Source organism: Astyanax mexicanus, chromosome 1 (genome assembly GCF_023375975.1).
Source record: "Astyanax mexicanus isolate ESR-SI-001 chromosome 1, AstMex3_surface, whole genome shotgun sequence".
NCBI classification, from domain to species: domain Eukaryota; kingdom Metazoa; phylum Chordata; class Actinopteri; order Characiformes; family Acestrorhamphidae; genus Astyanax; species Astyanax mexicanus.
Window position 1 is genome coordinate 53,017,970 of NC_064408.1, and position 22,891 is coordinate 53,040,860.

Below are 22,891 nucleotides of genomic sequence, written 5' to 3' on the forward strand. Positions count from 1 at the left end.
GAAATATCCTGAACAAGTGTGCCAGGAACTCGACATCCTGAGAGCAACGAGGCACCCTAACATTGTTAAGGTACACAAGATCTTTGAGATGTTTAATGGACTGGCCTTCGTCGTGATGGAGGTCGCTGAAATGGATCTCGAAGGCAGGATGATTGAGAAGATTCCTATTGACTCAATCATCCTGCCTTCCTATTAAGTCAGACTGGTTCTCCCAGCTGCTCAGCACCATGGCCTATTTTCACCAGCAGAACATTTTCCATCAAGACCTAAAATCTACAAATGCCAAGACTGACTGGCTTTCTATCGGATGCTATTCAAGGGGCTTCCCTGAACTGTTTGTTACATACCCATGCACCCTCAACTACGCTGCATCGGAGGTTCTCAGACATAGGCCCTAGGATCCAAGAAAGAGTGTTGTGTGGAGCCTGGGGGTGATCCTGTATGAAATGGTAACTGGGACGCTGCCCTTCGAAGGTACCAGATACTTCCTAATGGAGAAGCCATGTCAGTCCCTCATCCGCTCCATGCTGCAGTCCGAAACTTCTGATCGGCCTTCGGTAGAAAAGCTGTTACGGCAGCCGTGTCTGCAGTCGACTCCAGAACAGTTAATAAACACAAGAAATGCAGTATTAACTTCTAGATTTATTTTACTAATAGTAAGTAGATAACTAGAAAGATTATTGCATTGCTTTTTTACCGGCTGCTTCAGCTCTACTCCAGTTTCTGCTGCTGTAAAAAGGGCAGCTAAAGCTTCTGTCATTCTCGATTCTCAGAGCCTCCCGGTCACTACATACGAGCACGAAGAAGATCTTCAGCAAGAACAATAGTGGGCTAATCTTTGGCATTTTGTACTTTAAACAGATCCTGAAGAGGACAAACAGATCCCAGTGAAGACAACATTTCAGCTTTTTACTTTTTATTAGCTTATGTTATATAGCTTTTGACCAGAGGAGGATGGGTCCCCCCTGTGAGTCTGGTTCCTTCCAAGGTTTCTTCCTCCAAATCGAAGGACGTTTTCTCTTGCTTTTGATTTGCTCACTTGGGTTTAAATGTATTTAAAACATTATCAGCTTAATGTTTCTCTGTAGCCTAACAGAGTCTGTAAAACTAGCACTGCTTAAACATACAATGTATTAATATACAATTAAATATACAAATGTTGAGTAGAGTACACTCTCAAAAGTAATTCTGATGGCCTTTAGCCAATAATTAAATATCCTGTTGTAAGATAAAAAATAACATGAATTTGGCAGGATTTTTATTTTCATTTTATGTTTTATTGAGTTGTAGTGACATAAAAATGAAAGTGTTGTTTCAACACACCTTCCTGGCTAAGTATGTAAGGAATGAGCTGTGTGACGAAAGAACTGAATAAAGTTAATCATACTGTTGAATATTGACATTGTTTGATTTGATTAGACCACCTCAGCAAAACTGACATTATAGGGGCAGTAGAGAAGGTTTAGAAAATATATTATCAGAGCAAATCATAAAAAAGAAATAAAAAATCAAGTTTGAAAGTTGCCTTAAAATGTTTTGTTTTCTCAACTTTTTCATTTTTACAGTGCACAGATTTACACTTTACAATATTATTAAATATAATTGGTACATTATATTATACTTAATTATATAATTAAAGGCAACTTGATTTTTTGCGCAGTTAACGTACACATATCTGTTGATGGTGAGTTATTAAGTTCATGCTATTTAAAAATGCCTTTTACTATAACTGAAAAACTAATTCACCATACTTAAAATACTTTTTTGGATCAATGTAATTCTACAAGAAGTTGACAACTCAAAGTCTATTGCAAACCATTGCGTTGATTTTTAAAGGCTTTAAAGTGTATTAAGTGTAAAAAAAACATCTGCACTAGGACCAATTTGCAACTAACTCACATGGCTGGCTAAGCGTGAATGTCCCAGTACCATCTACTGCACATGATATCAAAAGTCTTCACAAATTAATATAGAGGAAATTGTTTTTCTGAAATTGTTCCACAGCTTTTAGACATTTTGTCAGATTGTTAAACCTTACCATTTCTAAAATGCCTTTTTTTTTTGCTTCATCTGTCTCAACATCTGTGAGATGTGTTGCTGCCACTAAGGTCTTAATTAGTTAATGCTTTTTGAAATGGTACAATGAGTCACTATCAAAATCTGAATTGTGTTCTATGTTCAAGTGTACATAAATTGTGGGTCTATGAGATTTGCAAAGCATTTTAACTTTTTTGGACCTGTAAACCAAAAGCTTTTGCCATAATTAAAATTTTACTTAAACTTAATGCCTTGGCAATACATTGTCAAGCAGACACAACCTCCACCATTTTCCCAGTGGCTCATGAGCAGAATTTTCCTATTTTATATTAAAACAAACAGGTTATCAATGTCTAGTCAAGACAGCTAGGAGTGTGCACTACAAAGTAATAAAATCTTATATCAGTCTGTGTGTGAACAGTTTTATTGGAAAATTCTCAGAAACAAACAAATAATGGCACAGCAGTATACAAATCTGAAAACATGCGCCAACCACAGCCTTCTGTGTTTGTGTGCTTTAACCAGGAAGAAAAAGGGGAAAAAAACAAACATACTGAGGCTCGGCTAGTGTTGGCTGTTACATACACACATCGCATATTCAAACGCTTTACAAGACGTGTCACTGAAGTGAGTTCTGCCCTGTGAGACAACAACTAGTTGCAGTTCATTTGGTGTTCCTTAAACATTCAGAGCAGTGTGAGTAAATGTGTGTTTCAGGGGGAGGAAAGGAAAATCACCTGCATTAAAATAACTCCTACATAGTTAAATCTCTTGAGAGTTAAATTCAGTTAAAGGAAACTAGGATTTAAAGGAAAGTAGGATTTAATCTAACACTGGTAAATAATGCTTGCATAAGTGTAAATATATATTTTATATATTTGGTTCATTTTTGTCAGATGTTTCATGTGAAGATACATATCCTGAGCTACTTAAAAATAGTTAGTGGTGCTTGCAGACACAAAACTGTCATAAATAATCACAATCATTACACATAAAAAATGTCTTTCATGTCTCACTTTGATCTGATTCTGAGAGCAACAGTTGGTATTTGAATTAATCAGCAATAAGAGCACAAAGAAAGAGAACAGTGATCTAAAGTGATGGAGCAGTGAGCACTGACTGGGTAACAGAGCTTTATGCTAAGTGAGATGTTGAAAAATTTCAGGGATTTTTTTTTTTTTTTTTTTGAAGCATCATAAGACATTTCTCGCTCAGGAACTTTCTTGCACATTTTATGCAGTACAAAGAGTGAAGGTTTAGACGGGCCATTTTCTTTCCAGAGGAAGAGCTCCAGATGACTGCGCCTTATTCTGTGTATGTGGATAGTTCTAGTGTAGGCAGTTCAGGCTTGTCTGACTTTGGAAGGGGTGTAGTTTTTATCCACCGATTCGTCCTGGAGAAACATGTGCAGGCAGCGCTCATTCTGAGCCAATGGATGGCCAGCCACTCTGTAAAAACAATAGGATTAAAAGGTAAATTAGTCACAATAGCAGACAGGAAAAGTGATGAACAATGGAATGAAGATTTAATATCAGCAGGTTTTGAAAAAACTAACACAGTACTAATAGTATATGATGATTTTTACATTTTTGTTAACAAAGTCAGAATTCTGAAATAATAAACTTTAATCAGAGACAATGTAACTTGATTTTTGAAGCATATCTGTTTTATAGAACAACTGTCACAACTACATTGTCAATATTAAACGGCAAAATATTTTTTTTTCCCCACAGAGAATATCACTGACAGACTACTGACCCACTGCAGGTTTCATTATCAAAAAAGAACACAATTACACCAGTTTGTAGTGCAATACAATCATTGTACTGATTTCTGGATTAACTTGTGCATTCAGTTGCCAATTGTTGTACATATCATGCATCATGTGCACATGTTTAAGTATCACGGTTTCCCCCAACCCTTACTAAATATTTAGTTTATATTAGTCTTACCAGATGTCCAAACTGTGATAATCATAAAGTGCACGACCTGTGACAGCAAGTCACTTCAAAATGTAACTTAAAAAAAAAAATATATATATATATATTTTAAGTCAAAGCTGACACTAACAGGTCCAACGGAAAACAATCATCTTTACTACCTCCCAAAGAAAAGATAGACTGTGATAATATCTTTCAGTATCAACTTCCCAAACTTGCAAAATTACACAACTTAAGACAAAGCCGATACAGAAGATCATTATCGGAGTTGGGAACAGTCAACGCACCTTTACAATGTGTTTAATCACACCCAACAAATCCACATGCACACATGCAGAGCGAGTCTAGAACACGCCGCCAGCGCGTGGAGCCCTAAGTGCTATTAGTGCTGAACAATGACATTTAATTCAGCATTTTTTGTTACAAGAGAGAAAAAAAACCCATCTTAATTACCCACGTATTGCTTCTGTCTCCAAACCTAATTTACAGCGGCTCGTCTTGTATTAAAATTCAAACAGGTAGAGACGGCACATTTGCACATGAAACAAAGATAATAGCAAAGTCTGCAATCACAGCAAATAATTACAATCGCACTGTAACTTTTATTGTCTGTGCCAGTGGGGGAACGACACCTCAGATCAAAAATAAGCAGGGGTGCACACAACATCCTGCAGGGAAGAGGAACACACGCCTGTAATTTCACTCGCAATTATCATAAATTACACAGCGAAAATAAAACAAATGTAAAAAGTAAAGCTGGGTGCACTTGCGGCCTCTCATCAGTTTTGATCCTTCGGTAGGTAATTATGAGAAACGCGGGGGAAAAAGAAGGAAAAAAAAAAAAAGAAAAGAAAGCGGAGACATCAGCTGACATGAAGGCTGGCAAATATCTGTTCTTCCCGTTAACTTCAATCTAAGAAACTTCAAATGAATTGAAAAGACGAAGAAATATTTAAATTCCTCACTGTCGCAATGTGGTAATCAGAATTATTCAGTTCCAAATTAAATATTAGACGAATAACATAAAAAAAAACTGTATAAGACGAATTTTTGAGCACACTTGGTCAATCAATACAAATAATATTACAACAGAATTATACACATTTAGTTACTTTAGTTATTTTCAGAGAATGTTACATTCACTATACTCTAGAATTAATACAATTTGACCAGGGGTGCCTTACTTATGGTTTAATATGTTAATTGTTTATGTGGTCATAATAATAATAAACAGTCATCACAGATATAAATGTCATGGCACATTGGGCTTTTAATGAATTTGTTTTTTAACTATTCATAACCTGAGGAAGAATATGACTGACTTATTACATTTTAAATAGAAATAAAGACAAGAATCAGCACTTTATTGTTTAACATCCTTTAACAAGCAGCACCTCCATCATATGCATAAGCATGCTATTAACATTACAATTGTTCAATTGTTGTTGTAAGGTAACTACAATGTTTGTACTATATGGAGAAAAGTATTGGGACACCTGTTCCTTTATTGATTCTTTAAAAATAAAAGGTAATAAAATGAGTTGACCCCGCTTTTGTTGGAGTAATTGTCTCTACTGTCCAATATAGGCTTTCTAATAGATTGTGGAGCATCAGTGTAAGAATTTGATTGCATTCAGTGAGGTAAGCATGTTGGATAATCAACACAACAACTCACCCCTGTCTCCTCAATGCATCCCAAAAGTATTAAATGAAGAGCAATCATTCTAGAGAAAACAGTTCCACAGCTCAATACTGGGGACTTTATACCCTCTAGCCCACATTTGGCATTAGGCATTGTGCCAATATGACCATATTTATCTGCTCCAGAGAGTACTATTCTATTCATAATGATTCTCTACAGGGACTAGACAAGTTTATTACATAAAGCAAAGGGCACAACTTAAAGCTGAATGCATTCACTAAAAGAGGAAAAGAATCCCCAATGGATGTCACTAACATACATAAACGTCAAATATATATATTTTTTCACTTCCTAGGATTTTTAAATTGCATTGTGAGGCAATATTATGCTGCAATTCATGTGACCTTACTTGTTGAGAAACTGCTCCAGGCCTTGCCGCCGTTCCTCAATGAAGGAATCATCAAAGATGCCATCATCTCCACGGAATGGGAGCTGCCTAAACAGGGCTTTGCCAGGTAAAGGGGGGACAACCACCTGAAAAACACCAAGATACACTCAGGAGACCATCACACTAATAAATAAACTAACAGGAAAGAAAGACCAATGACCTTGGTCAACATAATACTTTAAACAGAGCCTCAAACTGCATGCATCCTTGAAAGCATGTCATAAAACTATTTTCCTCCTTGCTACATCATCTAATGTTTATTGGCTCTGCTGCTAATTTACCAAGTTATCAAAACGGCTACAGCTTCTGAACATCCTAATCAGCACAAAAATGTGTGACTTTAATGTATTTCATGTTTAAACACAAAACAAACCAAGCTTTAACTAGGGCATTGTTCAAGGCCTAACTGCCACCGTGCTGTCTCTCCTCTTGGCTGAGTAACATCTCTTCTCACTCACCTTGCTCTCTCTCTCCAGCTCTCCTCTCAGCCACTCAAAGTCGCTATATCTTCTCCTGACACTAGACTCCTTTAGCTTGAAGATGGGAAGATTTGTCTGAGAAGGACAAGAACAAAGAAGCAGAGTTAAATCCATATTAACTTTGAGTCAGCGCATAAAGGATTAGACCGTGTTCGCACCTGGTATTAAAATAGCATTATGTAGGAATTAGTATTTCATGCTCCTGGGCTTCCCCTACAGTTGGGGAGGTGAATTTAAGTTTAGAATAACCCACTAATGACACGCTTTCTATGTGCAGTTTAGCGCCTTATTCTAAGATACAGGACCATCACTGAAAGTGAAAGAAGCATGTGGGCTGAGTAATATTACAGAGTTTTAAACAAATATGACAAGTCACGCAATGTTATGCAGCTCTGATAAGTATTTTTTAAACAAAGTAAAAAAAAAAATTTAAAAAAAAGAGTGCAGTTTCTGACAAGCTGAGCCCTGAGTCTCAAAATTAGAGATGCTATTCCCCCTAGTATAGGTAATTAAAGCATTAACATGATTTTGAAAATTTAAGGTAAATCAATTAACTAAACTCACTTGTGAAGGTGGACAGGGCCACACTTGACCACAAAACATTTGTAGTTTGAATGATAAAATATGCTGATGCATTCCTGACAATAACTAATCATAGCCCATATAGGTACATAAGCAAGGACCTGTAAATACTGTAGTCTGAAAACAAACACAGCTAGAAACAAACCAGTAACACAACAGTGAAACAAATGTTTACAAGTACTTTGAATAGTTTTATTATTTCATGGTGATGCCTTCATAATTTTCAAAGCAGGAACTTTAATTGAAATACAGCACATTTACAGGGTGGTAATAGCAATTTTACCTATGAACTATGAACACTTCCTCCACCTCTGGTTTCTACATGCAAATAACATGCTTTAGTTCTGTTCAGCATAATCATCATTTCTGTAGTTTTTTGGGGGATATTTACAAAATACTGTGATATTTTTAGAGATGGTTATCTCATACCATAACAAACCTATGTATGTTTTCTGTTATGAGAGTGTTCATGCCGATTAAATTTTTGCAAGCAATGCTGCACAGCACATCCCCACACCAATGTTTGTTAAACCTCCTGCAGGTCTTGCTTTGCTCTTTCAAAAGAAAACAGTTCTATCTAAGAGTTTTCCTCGTCCTCAGATCTTCCAAGATTCCATCAAGACTCAACTGCCATTTCTTAATGACAATTTACAAAGCAGGTTGTTTAGAGGAGGTCTTGTCGATGACCTGTTTGATTGAATTTGCCTTATGTGACATTTCACAGCTTGCGATCTGAATATTGCACATGCACTAGGGGTGTATGATATGGAGCAAAAATTTAATGTGCTTCATGATATGAATGTGAAACAAAAATGAATTAGTTTAAGACTTCTAAAAAGTTTCTTCAGCCTTTGGTTTTATCCAGTCTAGAATTAGTTTGATGTGTTGGATCGCAGTGGACTACTAAGTCTGCTCTACCTCCAGCCTCATTACGCCATGTGATCACAGTCTACAGCATGAAAAGCTCTCTCTGTTGCTGCCTGCGTGTAATGCAATTTAAGTTAGCTGTTATCGCAGTGTTATCACAGTTCTTTTAATGTTTTTACTGGCGGAAGCCCAATCTTACAGCCTCAACATATATGCACATCGTGATGATGGTGCTGAAACGATACACCGTGCAATCCTAGTGTTACATAAAAGTACATCATATGTAGCAGAACAGTTTTTCAGCCCTGATGGATACAAAAATTGCAAAAACACGACAGTGGCCCTTACACACAATGAGAAAAGCAGCATAAATGTGGAGAGTCTCCATTCAAGGAGAAAGCTGAAGAGGCAAAAGCCACTGAGAGCAGTGCACACACACAAACACAAAAAGTTCCAATCAATACTGCTGCATACAAGCAAATCTACAAAAAAAGGTTTTATGAAAAAGGGAATGAAAAATTAAAAACCAGAAAAGAAGCCTGGTAGTCTGAAGAATGGATGAATAACGAATGTTAACACAAATGTCTTGACTGTCTGCTTGGGGAAAAGTCTGATTTGAGGCCCTAATTGGGTATAGACGGCTGAAGCGTTCATCGTGTCCTTTATTACCTCCTTAGTTCTTCCTTTACCCCATCTTTATCCTCCCCCAGCTCTCTGTACGCTATAATAAGTCACTGCTTGCCCTTGAGAGAGCCTCTTCAGCCAGTGCTCATCACTGCTCACAATGGACAACATCGATGAAACACAGCCACACTTCTTTCTACAGCCCCTCTCCAGCTTTTACCAACTCGTGTCTCAGACCTCCTTTCCTCATTCTTCAACGCAACCGTGCTCGGCCAAGTCATCCGTGGATTCAAACGCACCTGTATCAACTCCTAGCTGCCCTTACTGGATTTCCCTGCCACTAAGAAACTAATAATGGTGAAAAGACAATTAAGAAAAACATAATAACTCAATATAATAAGATACGTCAATAACTCATCCAATATGTTTTTAAATAATGTTAAAACTAAGGCTGGCTGAAAATGTGCTTCTGTTAATTATTAGAGATTTAGTAACTAACACAAATAATTCTGTTAGCCATGATACTTTCCCTGACAAGTAAGGTGTTACCAATAAGCAATACTCAGATGAGATCATGCTACCTTAGTGACTACTAGATTCCATTCAGTATTAGCAAAATTAGCATCTGACAATACACATTCTTACATTCAAAGTGTTTATCATTACAAAAAAAAATAATCATATAAAAAAAAACGTACTAACTAGAGGTAAAACTTAAGAGTATCTTGTTAACCTACAGTAAAAAAAAAATGATGAGGCTTAATACTACAGCTTAACCATCATTAAAAACAGTCGATTAATGTAGTTTGAAAAGCATATCCCACAAAGGAAATAGAGAGTGATTTGAGATGTTATAAAGTGTTTCTGCAGAATCAGACAGAATTTCAATCAGTCTCAACTCAGACCTAACTAAGAGACACAGCTCCACAGGATAAGACAGCTGTGTGAGCTGTTACCTGCGACTCATAGCACACCGTTTTGCTGGCAGCCTAAACTCTTCACATTTCAGCATCACTATGATGCTTATGCTGCTAATGCAGTTGCACATGATGAACGCAACTCTTCAGCACTCATCAAAGCCATCATTTTTTATTAAGACACAGCAATTTCATCTAGAGCTGGAGACCATCATGTAATTCTCTATGATGAACGTTTTTTTATATTATTAAATAATACTTGTTTGCTCACTTGGTTACAAAGAAAGAGAGTGATGCTACATACTGTATGAGCATTAGTAAAAAAATGTTTGTTTTCATTATTTTACAACACTGTTATAATATTGATAACCGTGATCATTTTGGCCTCTACAACTGTGATATCAAAATTGTATACAATTCCATCTTTAGTTCTAACTGCAAGCTAAGCAGCATGCCCCAAGCTTATGAACGGTTTGTGTTTTACAATGAAAGAGTTTAATTTCACAGGTCTGGTGAAGACATGTCTAAAGCCCCTAAATGTTGAATGTGGTATTAACTCCTTTGATATTAAATTAACATTTACAATTCAGTAACTAGTATATAGATGAATGTGAGGTGTTGGCCACATAAATACCTGATTCCTTTTTATTTTACGCTTTCAAGGGAAAATCATTTAAATAATACAGAAAACATTTATTTATACACCCGGTGGCATAACAGTGGAAGGTTAGCAGACCTGGGTAAGCCCTTTTTTTCACTGATCCACTACTTATCAACACATTAAACACAGAGATACTGACATCATCTCAAGCAGCTTCCCTTTTAGTTGGGCTTTTTCAACAAGTGTTCTGAACCCGGTTAACCCGAACAATATCCTCTTTTTTTCTAAATCCAGGAGATGAGCTTTAACAGGTCCTCTTGTGTGCTATAAGTGTAGGGTTACTCTGGTATTTACAGAAGGTTTACGATCTTAAGGTACAAGCCTTGTGTTTGCTGTTAATATCATTTGAATGGCAGTTCTCCTGGCTTTGGTTTCCTCTGAGCAGGGAGGTGTAAAGAAGTTAATCCCATGTCAACTGATCAGGTAATGTAATACTTTCTCACTGTTGAGGCAAAGCGTTAAGGCTGAGAGGCTGTGTGTGATTAGAATTAGTCAAGAGCAGGTGACCAAGCTGTTTTATGCACACAAGCAACACAATCAGTTGCTGGAGCAGAGCAAAAACTCCACTACACGTACAGTACAAACTAATAAAGTAATAAAGTAATAAAACACACCCGAAATAAAACAGCTGTAATGAGATAAACACAATTACTGATCCTAATAGACCCTTTAGCCATTCCTAGATGGCATTAATAAACTGCAGACAAAAGCAAAAAGTTAAATGATTTACAAATAATTATTCTAGCTATGTGTTTCATAGGCCATGCAGCATAGAGGTAATACACTATATATCATATTCTAGAAATGTATAGGCACTGCTCGCTGCCGAACATTTATTTGTTAAATGTCTGACCAGCTGCAAATTGGCTTATTGATGCAATATTATCTGGAATATCTTGACTTTTTTTTTTTTTTTTTTTTTTTTTAGGTATTAGCCTTAGTTAGCTTTTTAGACTAATCTGGAACAGTCACATTGGTGGACACAGTAACAGACTCCAGACCACATTTGTAACACCATCTATCTATACTCTCTTGTGGTCTGGTTCCATCTGTTAAAATAGGCCACACAAACACCTTGTTCTTAAAACCAATTTATAGAGATGTTATTAATAAATGTATGACCGTATAGTACAGAGTCCGTATAGTACCGTACTATAGTACCATATAGTAATCAAAGCAATGACCTATGGAAACATAGCATAAGGCATATTAACCTATAGTGGGATAAAGTGAAAAAAGCAAAAAAAAAAATAAAATAAATCTTGACAAGGACATTAAAGAGATAACAGCTTTTAAAAAAAAAAGCCACTTACAAAAACATACTGGTTAAAGTCAGATCTACTTGGGAAGGGGACAAATACGAGACCATCAGTTTCTCATTTAACTCAAGAGGTAGTTATCTAAAGTGTTCATAAAACAACACAAGCAACATCATCATGATGGTTTTCATGAGAGACACCACAGAGAAACAGACAGCTGCGTCTATCTGTGCTCTTCTGAGTTTGACTGGCCTCATCTCGCTGCTAATGATCTCAATCAAACCTGAGACGAGCGGAAGAACCAAACAAAACTGCACAACAAAGGCTCTGATTACTGTGGCAACTAAAGTTAACCACGCAGGCAGAAGCAGGCTTCCACATCAAACACTTGATGATCAGATGAAAACAGCTCCATTCATCTCGCAGCAGCGTTTACAGCCAGTGTGCAGACAGAGGTTATTAACAGACCTGTCCACATCTTTGTGTTAACTCGTTCATTTGCAAGAAGACGAGAAAGACGTGGAAGCGTGAAATCTGAATGACAGGTGGATGGCACGTTGAAGACGTGCTTCCAAAAAACACCAGAAAAACCGTAGCCTTAAATATGTTATAGGAATGAACGGCACAGCTCACCTGCCCATAAAAAAAAAACAGAACATAAAACTGCAAAACGACATCTCTTATCCTGTATTAACATTGCCATCCCATAATGTTAAATCCTAGGAATTTTAATTGTGAAGTAAAGTAATTTCTAATTATGAAGTAACTACTATTAGTTAATAAGTACTATATAACTATTTAGTGACTTTCAAACTACACAGTAACTACCACAAATTACTCATTAACTACTAGTAACAATCATGAATTATTCAATAACTATATAAAAACTGTTTAACAAATTTTACAGTTAATTTAGTAACTACAACAATTAATCAGCAACTAATAATTGCAACTAAAAAGCACCGAGCTAAAACATATTCTGTAACGCCAAAAAATTATTCAGTAATTGACATTTATTCTGAAACTATTACAAATTATTTAACTACTACTAATACTAAGCAGACATTTATACAAACTAAGTGATAACTAGATATATAATTATATACAAAAATTACATAATAAATATTACAAACTATTTAGTGACTACCACAAATTATTTAATAACTATTCCAATAAATTTGCTATTATTTAATTTTTTTCTGTAACTTTGTATATTCAGCAACTACCTAGCATAATTTAAAACTCTTAGTAACAAACTATGAATTATCCAATAATAACTATATTTAGTTATAATTATATTAAGCTTAATAAAAGTCATGCTACAAATCATTCAGTAGCTATTTTAATTATTTTTGTAATATGATTTATTTTGTAACTTCAAAACTTTTTTCAGTAACTATTATAAACTATCAAGTAGCTACTACAAACTCTTCAGTAATTATTTAACTATTAACTATTCTGTGACAGATGAAAAAAGGTACTCTGTAACCATCGTAACCTGCTCAGTGATATTATTAACTATTTAGGTACTAGTATAAACTATTCAGTACCTGCAACAAATTATTTAGTAACTACAATAAATAATTCTGTACCTACTACATACATACATACTATTCAATAAATATAAAATATTCAGGACCTATTATAAACTGATTAGAAAATACTACACATTATTTAGTAACAATTACAAACTATTCATTAAATAATATATATTTTCATTAACAACTAAAAAATATTAAATGACTTAAAATAAACTATTTAGTAAATATTGTACACTATCCAGTAACTATTATAGTGTTCAATAACAACTACAATTTGTTCACATATAAAACTGCTGTGAAAATAATGTGCAAAGTGTATGAGAGCAAGGCAAGGAAACAGCATTCAACGCAGCATTCAGATTTGATTCCTTTCCTATGTCGGACATGGGCATGTCAGACATATCGTACACAACCCCTTCTTTAAAAATCTCCTCAAACCTGTAGTCTATGTGTGGCTACCATCTTGTATATGCTATTCCAACCCATGCTACTACAATTCAATTCAATTTAATTTAATTCAATTCAATTCAATTCAAATTTTGTTTATATAGCATTTTTACAACAAAAGTTATCACAAAGCAGCTTTATGCCAATTTTTATGGTGACACAGTGGCAGAGAAAAACTCCCTTTAAGAGGAAGAAACCTTGGAAGGAATCAAAACTCAGTCAGAGGTAGACCCGCTCAGTACAAACAAATAACAAACACATAACATAACAAAACAAAAGTACAGAGAGATATTGTGAGCTATAGCTGATGTAGCAGGTACTAATTTATCATTATAAAAATACCACAACACACCACTGACCGCAAAACTACTCCTTAAAGAGGCATAAATGAACTGTTTGTGGCAAAACTGCAGACAAAGGACATGTTAAGCATTTTTTTTTAAATATGCTAGCATTGTGTTTCCTTTGCCATCCAGAATTTGCTAACAGCTGAGGTAATATACTAGATACCATATTTTAGAAAGTAAAAGGTATTGCTTGCTGCAGAACATTAATTTGTTGCTATTTGTTAGTTGAATGCCTGATCAGCTGCAGGTTGGCTCACTGACGGGATATTATTATAGTATTGCTGGTTTGGCGGGATTTTTTTACATTAGCTTCCTGAACTTATATGGAACAGTCACAGTGGAGGACACAGCAACCTGTTGCATGCCTTTTTAATCCTTTTTCTAATTTTTGCACCAAACTTGTGGCACCAGTCTATACTCTCCAGTAATCTGGTTCAATTTTTCCTTCCACTGCTAGAATAGGCCAAATAAAACTATTTTATCTAAAAAAAAAATCATCACTTTATAAGACAGAGAAAGGAGTTTTAAAGCAATGACCTCAGTGGGACAGGCTGATGTGTCAATATGGAAACATGCTATAAGGCATATTAACCTACAGTGGGATAAAGTGAAAGAGGCAAAAATAAGAGAGAGAGAGAGAGAGAAAGTGAGAGAGAGAAAAAGAGAGAGACCAAGTCCATTTTATACACATCAGCCCAAAATAGCCAATTGTCTGATAGATGTACTAAAAGCGCTTCTTCTTTCAGTCACTCCTCGGCACTGTTAAAAGCCTCCACATGGCTTATGCCGATTCGAGGAGGGGGGCACAGCCCCAGTCTGCCTCCTCTTTTTCTGATGTATGTGTGCGCTGGGGACAATGGTGTGTCCTCATTAGGAGGAAAGAGAGGGGAGTGGGAAACGAAGGGGCGAAAAAAAAGAAGCCCTGCGCTGAGAGGTCACCACACTCACTGTAAGGGGTTCAGCACCGGCTATGCATTAGCTTTTAGCGAGCCGGATCAAGTCAAGTTTAAGAGAGCCGCATTTCATCTCTCCGCCCTCCTCCCTCTCTTTTTCAAAATAAAAAGTATGAAAAAAAAATGGATGCACAATGCCATCTCATCGCATCATATCCCCAAAGAGATGAGGAGAGAGGGACAAGGAGAGCACTCACCCCCTCACCACACACACAGTGTTTCTCTCCCTCTCTCACACGCACCCCCCAATCCACCCTTCCACACCAACACCCCCCCAGCTCTGGCAAAAAGCTGCCCCCTCTCTTTGTTCCCATAGCATCAACTCCCACTTTTAATACTGTCATCTCAAGTAGGATATGGTAGCCTTGATACAATATGGTCCCCATTACCATTAAAATAGTTGTCAGGGAGGATCCTGTAGACTTTGGATTACACTTGACTGGGACTGACAGCCAGGCAAGCAAGCCATTTTTATTAATGGCCAAGAATGAGAGAGAGAGCATGAGTGTGAGAGAGGGGTTTGGAAATAGAGGAGAATGAAAGAGGAATGAAGAGGTGGAGGTGAGAGAGAGAGAGAAAGAGAAAAAGACAGAAGGAGAGAGAGAGTCTAACCAAGTTAAGACGATGGAGGGAGAGCTGTTATTTTGAAAAAAGAGAGGAAAAAAAAACAGGAGGGTTTTTCATTCTCCTGTCTGTAAACAAAATAGGATCCCAAAGTCCTCTCCCATGCATTTCCAGTGGAGCCAGTGGAAGGGGGGGGGGGGGGGGGGGTGCTTTGACTGGGCCCAGGTCTAACGCAAATCAACTTCAGATTCTGTAAACAAGCAGGTGAAAATCAAACAGCGCAAGTACAGAGGAGGTCAGTTGGTAAAACAATTCAGCTAACCCACAGTCATGGGAGAGCCTGGTTAAAATATGTAAGCCCAGGCAAATTTCATGTCCAACGTCATCTTCCAAAGATTTACTATTTTTATGGAACAAAAAAAAAAAGAACAAACAAACAAAAAAAAAAACCACAAAAGTCTATTTAAAATTTCAATGAACATGAATCTTGGCTGGTTAAATACATTTTGGGACCGTGGAAATAGTTTTTCACCAAACTATTTCTAAAACTGTGCAAACAAACAAATTTCCCCTATAGTGAACCTTCTCTACTTTCATAAGCTTCAGAGGGAAGATGTATCAAACTCTAAAACAAAAATGAACACTGGCATAGAACTTTGTAAAGCATTCTGCGATTCCGAAAATCTCAAAACTATTTCATTTGATTCTGTTCATAAAGTAAAGAAAACTCAAGAGATGTCCCAATCTGATGCAGGGGATCAGGGTTGGGGTTGATAGTCATTTTTAACTTATAAAGTATGCACTAATTTTTATCCTAATTCAGTTTAAGAGGATTTGTTTTAACCACAATGTTCAGAGCTCTTTTGGGTGTCTTCAAGGAGCCAATCATGGTTATTAGAACCCAGCCAGCAGCACTAAGGAGAGTTTTCAAAAGATAAACTAAAGTTTTGTTAGAGTCTGCAGTGTGAAACTAGTGTACAATGTTGGATATAAAAAATGTAATATTATATCTAACTAAAACTACTGCAAAAATGCTTCATTTTACTGGCGGGAGAACTGCACAGCTTATGTTGGTTTAAACCAGCATTAAACAGCACCCATGATATAACCTATGAATTCTCACAGTAAACAGAAAACAAAATAATAGATTATCTTATCTTTTTTTCTCATCTGCACTACTTCATTCACCGCCTTGATGGCTGTAATATGATACCACTTTAAATCATGTGAAGAACCTACACTAAGAAAACCAGACTAAAGTACAGCCTTTACACAGTGGAGTTCCTGAAGTTAACATAGAAGGAGAGGATCATACTCTCTTGTAAAACTTGTGTTATCTTCTGCCAGATTCAATAAAGCATACACTCACATGCCAAGCGTCATGTGATTGATGTATGCAAATTGATCATAAAGTCTTGGGCTTTAGAATGCCCACATCACATCACATCTACCAATATGAGAATCAAAGGAGTGATATGTTTTTGGGGTTACAAGAGCCACAAGGGACAGAGTTTACCACAGTAGCAGTGCAATAAATACAAAACATTAATTTTAATAATTTTAATCAATCATATGCCCAATGTCAATAATTTTAGGCATTTATCTGCAAATATGATGCAGATATATTTATGCAACCTAAATTACATTTTCCATGTTTGTTTTCAATAATCTCATCTATGTTTATGCACATATTAATTTATTTAGCTTCAATGTTTTAATCTATTTCATTAGTCTAAAAATGAAAAAAAAGTTTTTTGTTTTTTTTAATCAATTTAAAACGTTTTTATCCAAACTGTTTATAAACAAGACAGCAGCAGCAGATGTGTTGACAGCTCATATAAAAAAAATATTAGTCTTGCACAAATACTTCTAGAATTATTCATCAAAAAAACAAATTGCAGTAGGATGTGCCCCACTCTCCCTATTCAGGCTCAAGGTCACACAAGTGCCACGGCACTAAACCCTTTAGAGATCAATAGAAGCAGAAAACTTCAACTGGTCAAAGGGTCTGTTAGTTAACCTCAGCTACAAAGTAACAGTCAAACATTTGTGGCCCCTACCTCTTGCCCTGTAGACTCCTATGAAAGTTTTGAAACTTGAGAAGGCCAGAACAGTAACTTATCGCTTCATCCTTTATTTATCTAGAGGTGAGATGATGAGACAATGACCCGCGTCGATCTTGAGACGACAACCAAGCATAAAGCAGGGGGAGGGGAATTCTGTGTCATCCAGTAAGGGGTGGATTGGGGGGTTAAAATTAGGTCTGCTCCACCCCTCCATCACCGCCACCACCATCACCACTCATTCACTCCACTTCTCTTTCAATGAGGGGATTAAAAAGGCAGGCGCTCACAGTCTTTCTCTCATTCTCAGACCCTCTTTCTCTCTCTCTCTCTCTCTCTCTCACACACACACCTGCACGCGCACACACACACACACACACGTATCATCTCTAAGATGTGGGGCATGAAGACAGCAAGAACGAATGGGAAGCAAAAGGAAAGGGAGGGGAGGTGGGGAACTTATTGTGAGCGCGAGAACTGTGCGAAGTGGGGAAAAGGGAGGAAGGTGCCCCTGTCACACGGGACCACATAATCAATATGGGCGCTGCTGTTAACTTCGAGAAGCGCAAAACATGCGCCTCGCTTTTATCTCCTCACGTAACTGCGCTTCCTTCAGAAGCTGACAGCTCCTCTTCTTTCTCCCCATCTTTGAGGCTGGAGCGAGGGAGTGACAGCACCGAGAGGCGGACGAGCGGGGCGCTCCCTTATGCAAAGCAGGGTCACCACGGGCTCTCAGACACACAATAATGCTGATTACACGCGTATGCTAATTATTACACGCTAATCAAGTACAGTAGCTTTAGATTCGGGCTAATGGCTGGCGATGGCTCGCTCTGTAGGTAGAGGAAAGCTATAAATACTCTATATAGGAAAGCGGGGGGAGCCTGCAGTCCATTACCAGACACAAGAGCGTCTGTCAAAACTCATCAGCTTGGAAGAAATGACTGCTTAAATTGAGAGGGTTGAGTTGTCTTAAACTGAGGGCCTTCTTTTCTGTGTGCTTTATGCTGAAAAGTATAGCCCATGTCAACCATAACTGCTTCATGGTTATTTGCTAGGGGCACAAAATATCTCAACAGAACTTCATTGTAATAATGATTATATCAAGACGGCAATTATTTTAGTACTAGAAATGTCACAAAATAAAGCTAAGCAAAAGAAAGTCCACATGGTTCAATAATAAGATTTAAACAATAAAAATGTACACACTATATTTATTCAAATCAATACTATTAAATAGTATTACATTTGTACACAAACGTAAGCCAACATTATGACCAGTTAGAGATAAGGCAAACAATTATTCTTTCATAACATGTCCATGTATGGGATATTTTAGAAGTATATGGAAAGTTGCTTTTCAAACAATGTGCAAGAGTGAAATACTGAGTGAAATTGTCTAAAGTGGTACAAAGAGGAACAAACCACAAACTACTGACATGGTACACAAGAAAGGTTCATGAATGAATGGTACTCACCACTGCTGTGATGGAACTAGTTTTACCTGTGGCAGCTCCACCTAACAATTTACAGGTCTTAAAAGAATGTAAGATCTTGGTGCCAGATAGCACAGCACAACTGAAAAGGTCTGAGTGTATGTAATAATACAATATTAATAGCAACTATATTATCGTCAGCATAACTTTCCACTTTGTCATAGTATTCCCCAGATTGAAAAACATTTGTGGAAGCAAGGTTTGTGAGGGTTTTGTGCGTGAGCAACACGCATCGTGCAGCACACGTCTTGTTCCTTTAAGGTTAAAAGGCCTTGCTTTCCCTTACAGGAAGGAAGCTGAAAGTTATGGTAGACTAAATCCCTCACTGACCTGATGTTCCTCTTTCCACAGAAGACAGCGATCCATGTGATGCCAGCCTAGCATTTACTTTTGAAAAAAATATGCTTAGTTAACAGGTGCAAAACAACAAAAAAATGAAAGAACAACTCAACAGGTCCATATGGGTTCCTGGGGCTTCTATTCCATTTAAAATAAAGAGAACACAAAAACTGTACTAAAAACACAAAACAAAAAAAAGGATTTTGTGGTCTTACCTCAGAAAACAGGAAATTTAGAAACAAATTACTCACACACTTGAATGTGTAGTTTCTAATGAGGAACAATCTGACTAAACAGCTGCTCATAGTGTCACAACTGTTAGGTTTGACCTAATAGACATTTCTGAGACCAACATTTACAACACACCTTTTTTTCTAATCCAAAATCAACAAAATGTAAGAGCTTTAAATATTATTGTCATGAACAGCCAAGACACAGAACAGATAATTTAAAGTATATTTGTTCTACTTCTTCTCTGTGGTGCCTTTTCACCTCTGTAATTTTAAACAACTTTTGACAGAAACCTCTAATGATGAAGTACGCTCTTACAAATGAATAGCATGTTATAATGGTGGACTGTTTGCTAAACAACCAACTTATGCTATGCAGCTCCTACAAATCTACATATCTGCATTTTTGCATATCTACGTATCATCAATGGACTGCCCTTTCATCCATATCACTGTATGCATAAAAAGAAACATGCAAGCTCTTCAGCCTCTAAAAGAGGCATTTATTCAGAACATATGAGGCCTTGGTATAAAGGGAATGTATGTTAAATAAAATTGGGTTAAGATAAGGTGCCAGCAGCCACATAGCAGTATTCAAAGCGGTCAAGTTTAAGTAGAACACAAAACTTCCTCCTTGACTTGAATTGCAGTAGGTACAAATATTCTGGACTAGTAAACACAACTAGTGACAACACGTGAAAAGTTATCCCAACATGTTTGTTCACATGTAGTTAACGACTATTTTGTCATTTAGGCAAGATGTTGCAATTGTGTCACTGGACAGACCTAATCAGTCCACAACACACCAAGGTATGAACAGTAACAAACAGGGCACCCTAGTGCCAGTACATTCCATGTTTATCCACTAAGCTGCTATGTAGACTATTACTCAGCATCCAAAAAAACCCTGAAAAATCTGCCTTCTACAGGACAACAATGACCTCTCCCACAGAGAACAGACTAGATGAGTTGTGGCAGTCTTTATTGCCTGAATGGATAGACCTAATTCAGTCTTCAGGCTCCATTCTAGAACAGGGTTTAATCACTGTTCCACAATGTGAGCGAAATTTGGAGAGGCTTACGTTGGGTTGCAAGTACCTCTGAATTATGGCCTCCCTGCAACCCAAGGTCTTCACAATGGCTAAGAGGTTTCAGCCATTTTGACTTTCAAATTGCTCAGCCAAGTCTCACATAATCATGAAGGGTAAATATAATTCAACCCTGTTTAACTTCATCGTATAAAGCAACCAGCCACACAAGTTAATATTTGACAGAGCTTTAAATAAAAAGCAAAAGTAAACATTATCCCTTAATTCCAAACGCAGCCAATCGACTTAAACAAACCTGGTGTTTAAAGTTTTCTTCTTTGTAAAACCCGACCCTCCCTATTCCCCCCATCTAAAAAAAAAAAGTATTAAGTCGTTTTTTTTTCTGAACAATTCTGATATGGCTAAACTTTTCAGCCTGGGCGTTGGTCGTGTAAAGCAAAATTTAAAAAAATCCAACGCTTTCACACAAAATAGGCTAGCTAAATCTGTTTATGCAGATAAACAGTACTATTCTGTGCAACATAACTCTGTGAAACCCACAATATGGAATTTGTAAAACATGTGTATGCTAAACTTAAAGTATACCCATATTTCACGGGTATTTTCTTCATACGCAAGAAAATTTGATAATGTTAACTGTTACTTTGATAAAGTATAACTGATCTTGGCAGTATTTAAAAACATGGTCGTTTGGGTCACATTTCCTGTGTGTGACAAATACTATTATCTTCGTCATCCACACTAACGGGTGCGGCCAGGGGAGAAGCCTAGATAACTAGACCACTTTTTCAGGAACATTTAAAAGGCAGAGAATTATTACTGTAACTAATGACTACTTGTTTTAGGTAGATACATAGTACACAAGTTACATTAGTTAGTGTTTTAACTACACACACACACACACACACACACACACACACAAATATATATATATATATATATATATATATATATATATATATATATATATATATATATATATATATATATATATAACAAAAAGATGCAGAGCTTTTAGACCTCAAATAATGCTAAGAAAACAAGTTTATATTCATAAAGTACAGTTCAGAACAAAAGAATATTTGGTGGCATAACCCTGGTTTTTAATCACAGAGTTTTCATGCATCTTGGCATGTTCTCCTTCACCAATCTTACATACTGCTTTTGGGTAGCTTTATGCCACTCTTGGTGCAAAGACTCAAGCAGTTTAGCTTGGTTTAATGGGTTGTGGTCATCCAGTTTCCTCTTGATTATATTCCAGAGGATGTCAATTTGGTAAAAATAAAAGATTTTTAGGTGATCTCTTTAGGTCTTTTTCAGAGCTGCATGTATGTAATGTATGTATGACACTCTTTATTTATAAAGAAACCTCTCCTTCCTATCTATCTAATTTTAATCTTATTTTAAAGTTGTTAAAAACCTGTTAAAAAGTGTTAATTGACATTAATTAGGAGTTAATTTAGCTATAAAGGTGGTTAAGCTCCCCAGTTAGTTAGCTTAATTAGCGCTAACTCTAGGCAGCTAAGCGAACCTTAGCTAACCTAGGTTACTTAATCTAGCTATGTCACGCTAGTTATCAGATGGCTAAATTCCATCACACTCTATAACATGTACAGTAATGTAGTTAGCTGGGTTAGCTAGCTAAAATCGCACCAAACAATTCGCTAAGAACCTTAAACATGTTAGCTAGATATCTAGCTAGCTTGCTAAACGCCCACCACTGTTGTAAGTCCTTATTTGTATGATTTTTATCTAGATAAAGAGGATCTCAACTGCATGGGGGGAATGGGTAGGCAGAGTCCACGGTCTCATAACATGATAAACAGGTAAGTTAACACAGCTAGTTGGCTAGGTAGCTTAGCTGGCTAGCCAACGAGCTAAGCTAACTTTGCTGGACTCGTAGTGACAGATGTGTGTAGCTAACAGTATCGCAGCAGCAGCAGCTCCCTGGTCTGGATGTGCGAACAGTGGCAGTATAATAGCGGGTGATATTTCACAGTAGGGAGGTTAAGGCTAGGGGATTATTAGGAATCAATGGCCAGGCTAACGCCCCCTCAGAGGCGACCGTAACTACAGGCTGGAGTTAGCCATAGCGGGAAATCTGTTAGCTCAGCTCTGCTCCCCAGGCTGGTCCTCAGCTCACCTTCAGCCTGATTTCATACGTAGTGAATCTCCCTCGACCAACACCGACAGTCTCCGGGCTCCCCACGTCGATCTCTAGAAAGTTACTGGGCGGTCCGTACGCATCGCTGAGGTTCTGCGGCTTGGTGAAGAGTCTCCTCGTATCCGCCACGGTATCAGCCATCGCTAAAACCCCGTTAAAGCTTCAGCGCTCCAACAACAACCCGAGCTGCCGATTTGACTTCCGATCAGCTGAGGCGCAGCTGACACACGGCGGGCGCTGCA

At 37.2% G+C, this 22,891-nt stretch overlaps 1 protein-coding gene across 1 annotated transcript; it reads right to left on the reverse strand.

The window, feature by feature from the left end:
- Window positions 1–2,443: 2,443 nt before the first annotated feature.
- snx3 (sorting nexin 3) lies at window positions 2,444–22,871 on the reverse strand. Its single transcript, XM_007255676.4, has 4 exons — window positions 22,629–22,871; window positions 6,526–6,621; window positions 6,029–6,153; window positions 2,444–3,485 (listed from the first exon to the last, which is right to left on the reverse strand). The coding sequence occupies exons 1-4, from the start codon at window positions 22,788–22,790 to the stop codon at window positions 3,380–3,382; spliced, it is 489 nt and encodes a 162-aa protein (XP_007255738.1). The 5' UTR covers window positions 22,791–22,871; the 3' UTR covers window positions 2,444–3,379.
- Window positions 22,872–22,891: the final 20 nt, after the last annotated feature.

Excerpts from the sequence above, each read along its gene's own strand:
- snx3 (XM_007255676.4), bottom strand. The coding sequence starts at position 22,790 with ATGGCTGATACCGTGGCGGATACGAGGAGACTCTTCACCAAGCCGCAG. Across the intron at positions 6,154-6,525 it reads AGCTGGAGAGAGAGAGCAAG|GTGGTTGTCCCCCCTTTACC; the intron begins GTGAGTGAGAAG and ends GGTGTTTTTCAG. Across the intron at positions 3,486-6,028 it reads CTGGAGCAGTTTCTCAACAA|AGTGGCTGGCCATCCATTGG; the intron begins GTAAGGTCACAT and ends TTGTTTTTACAG.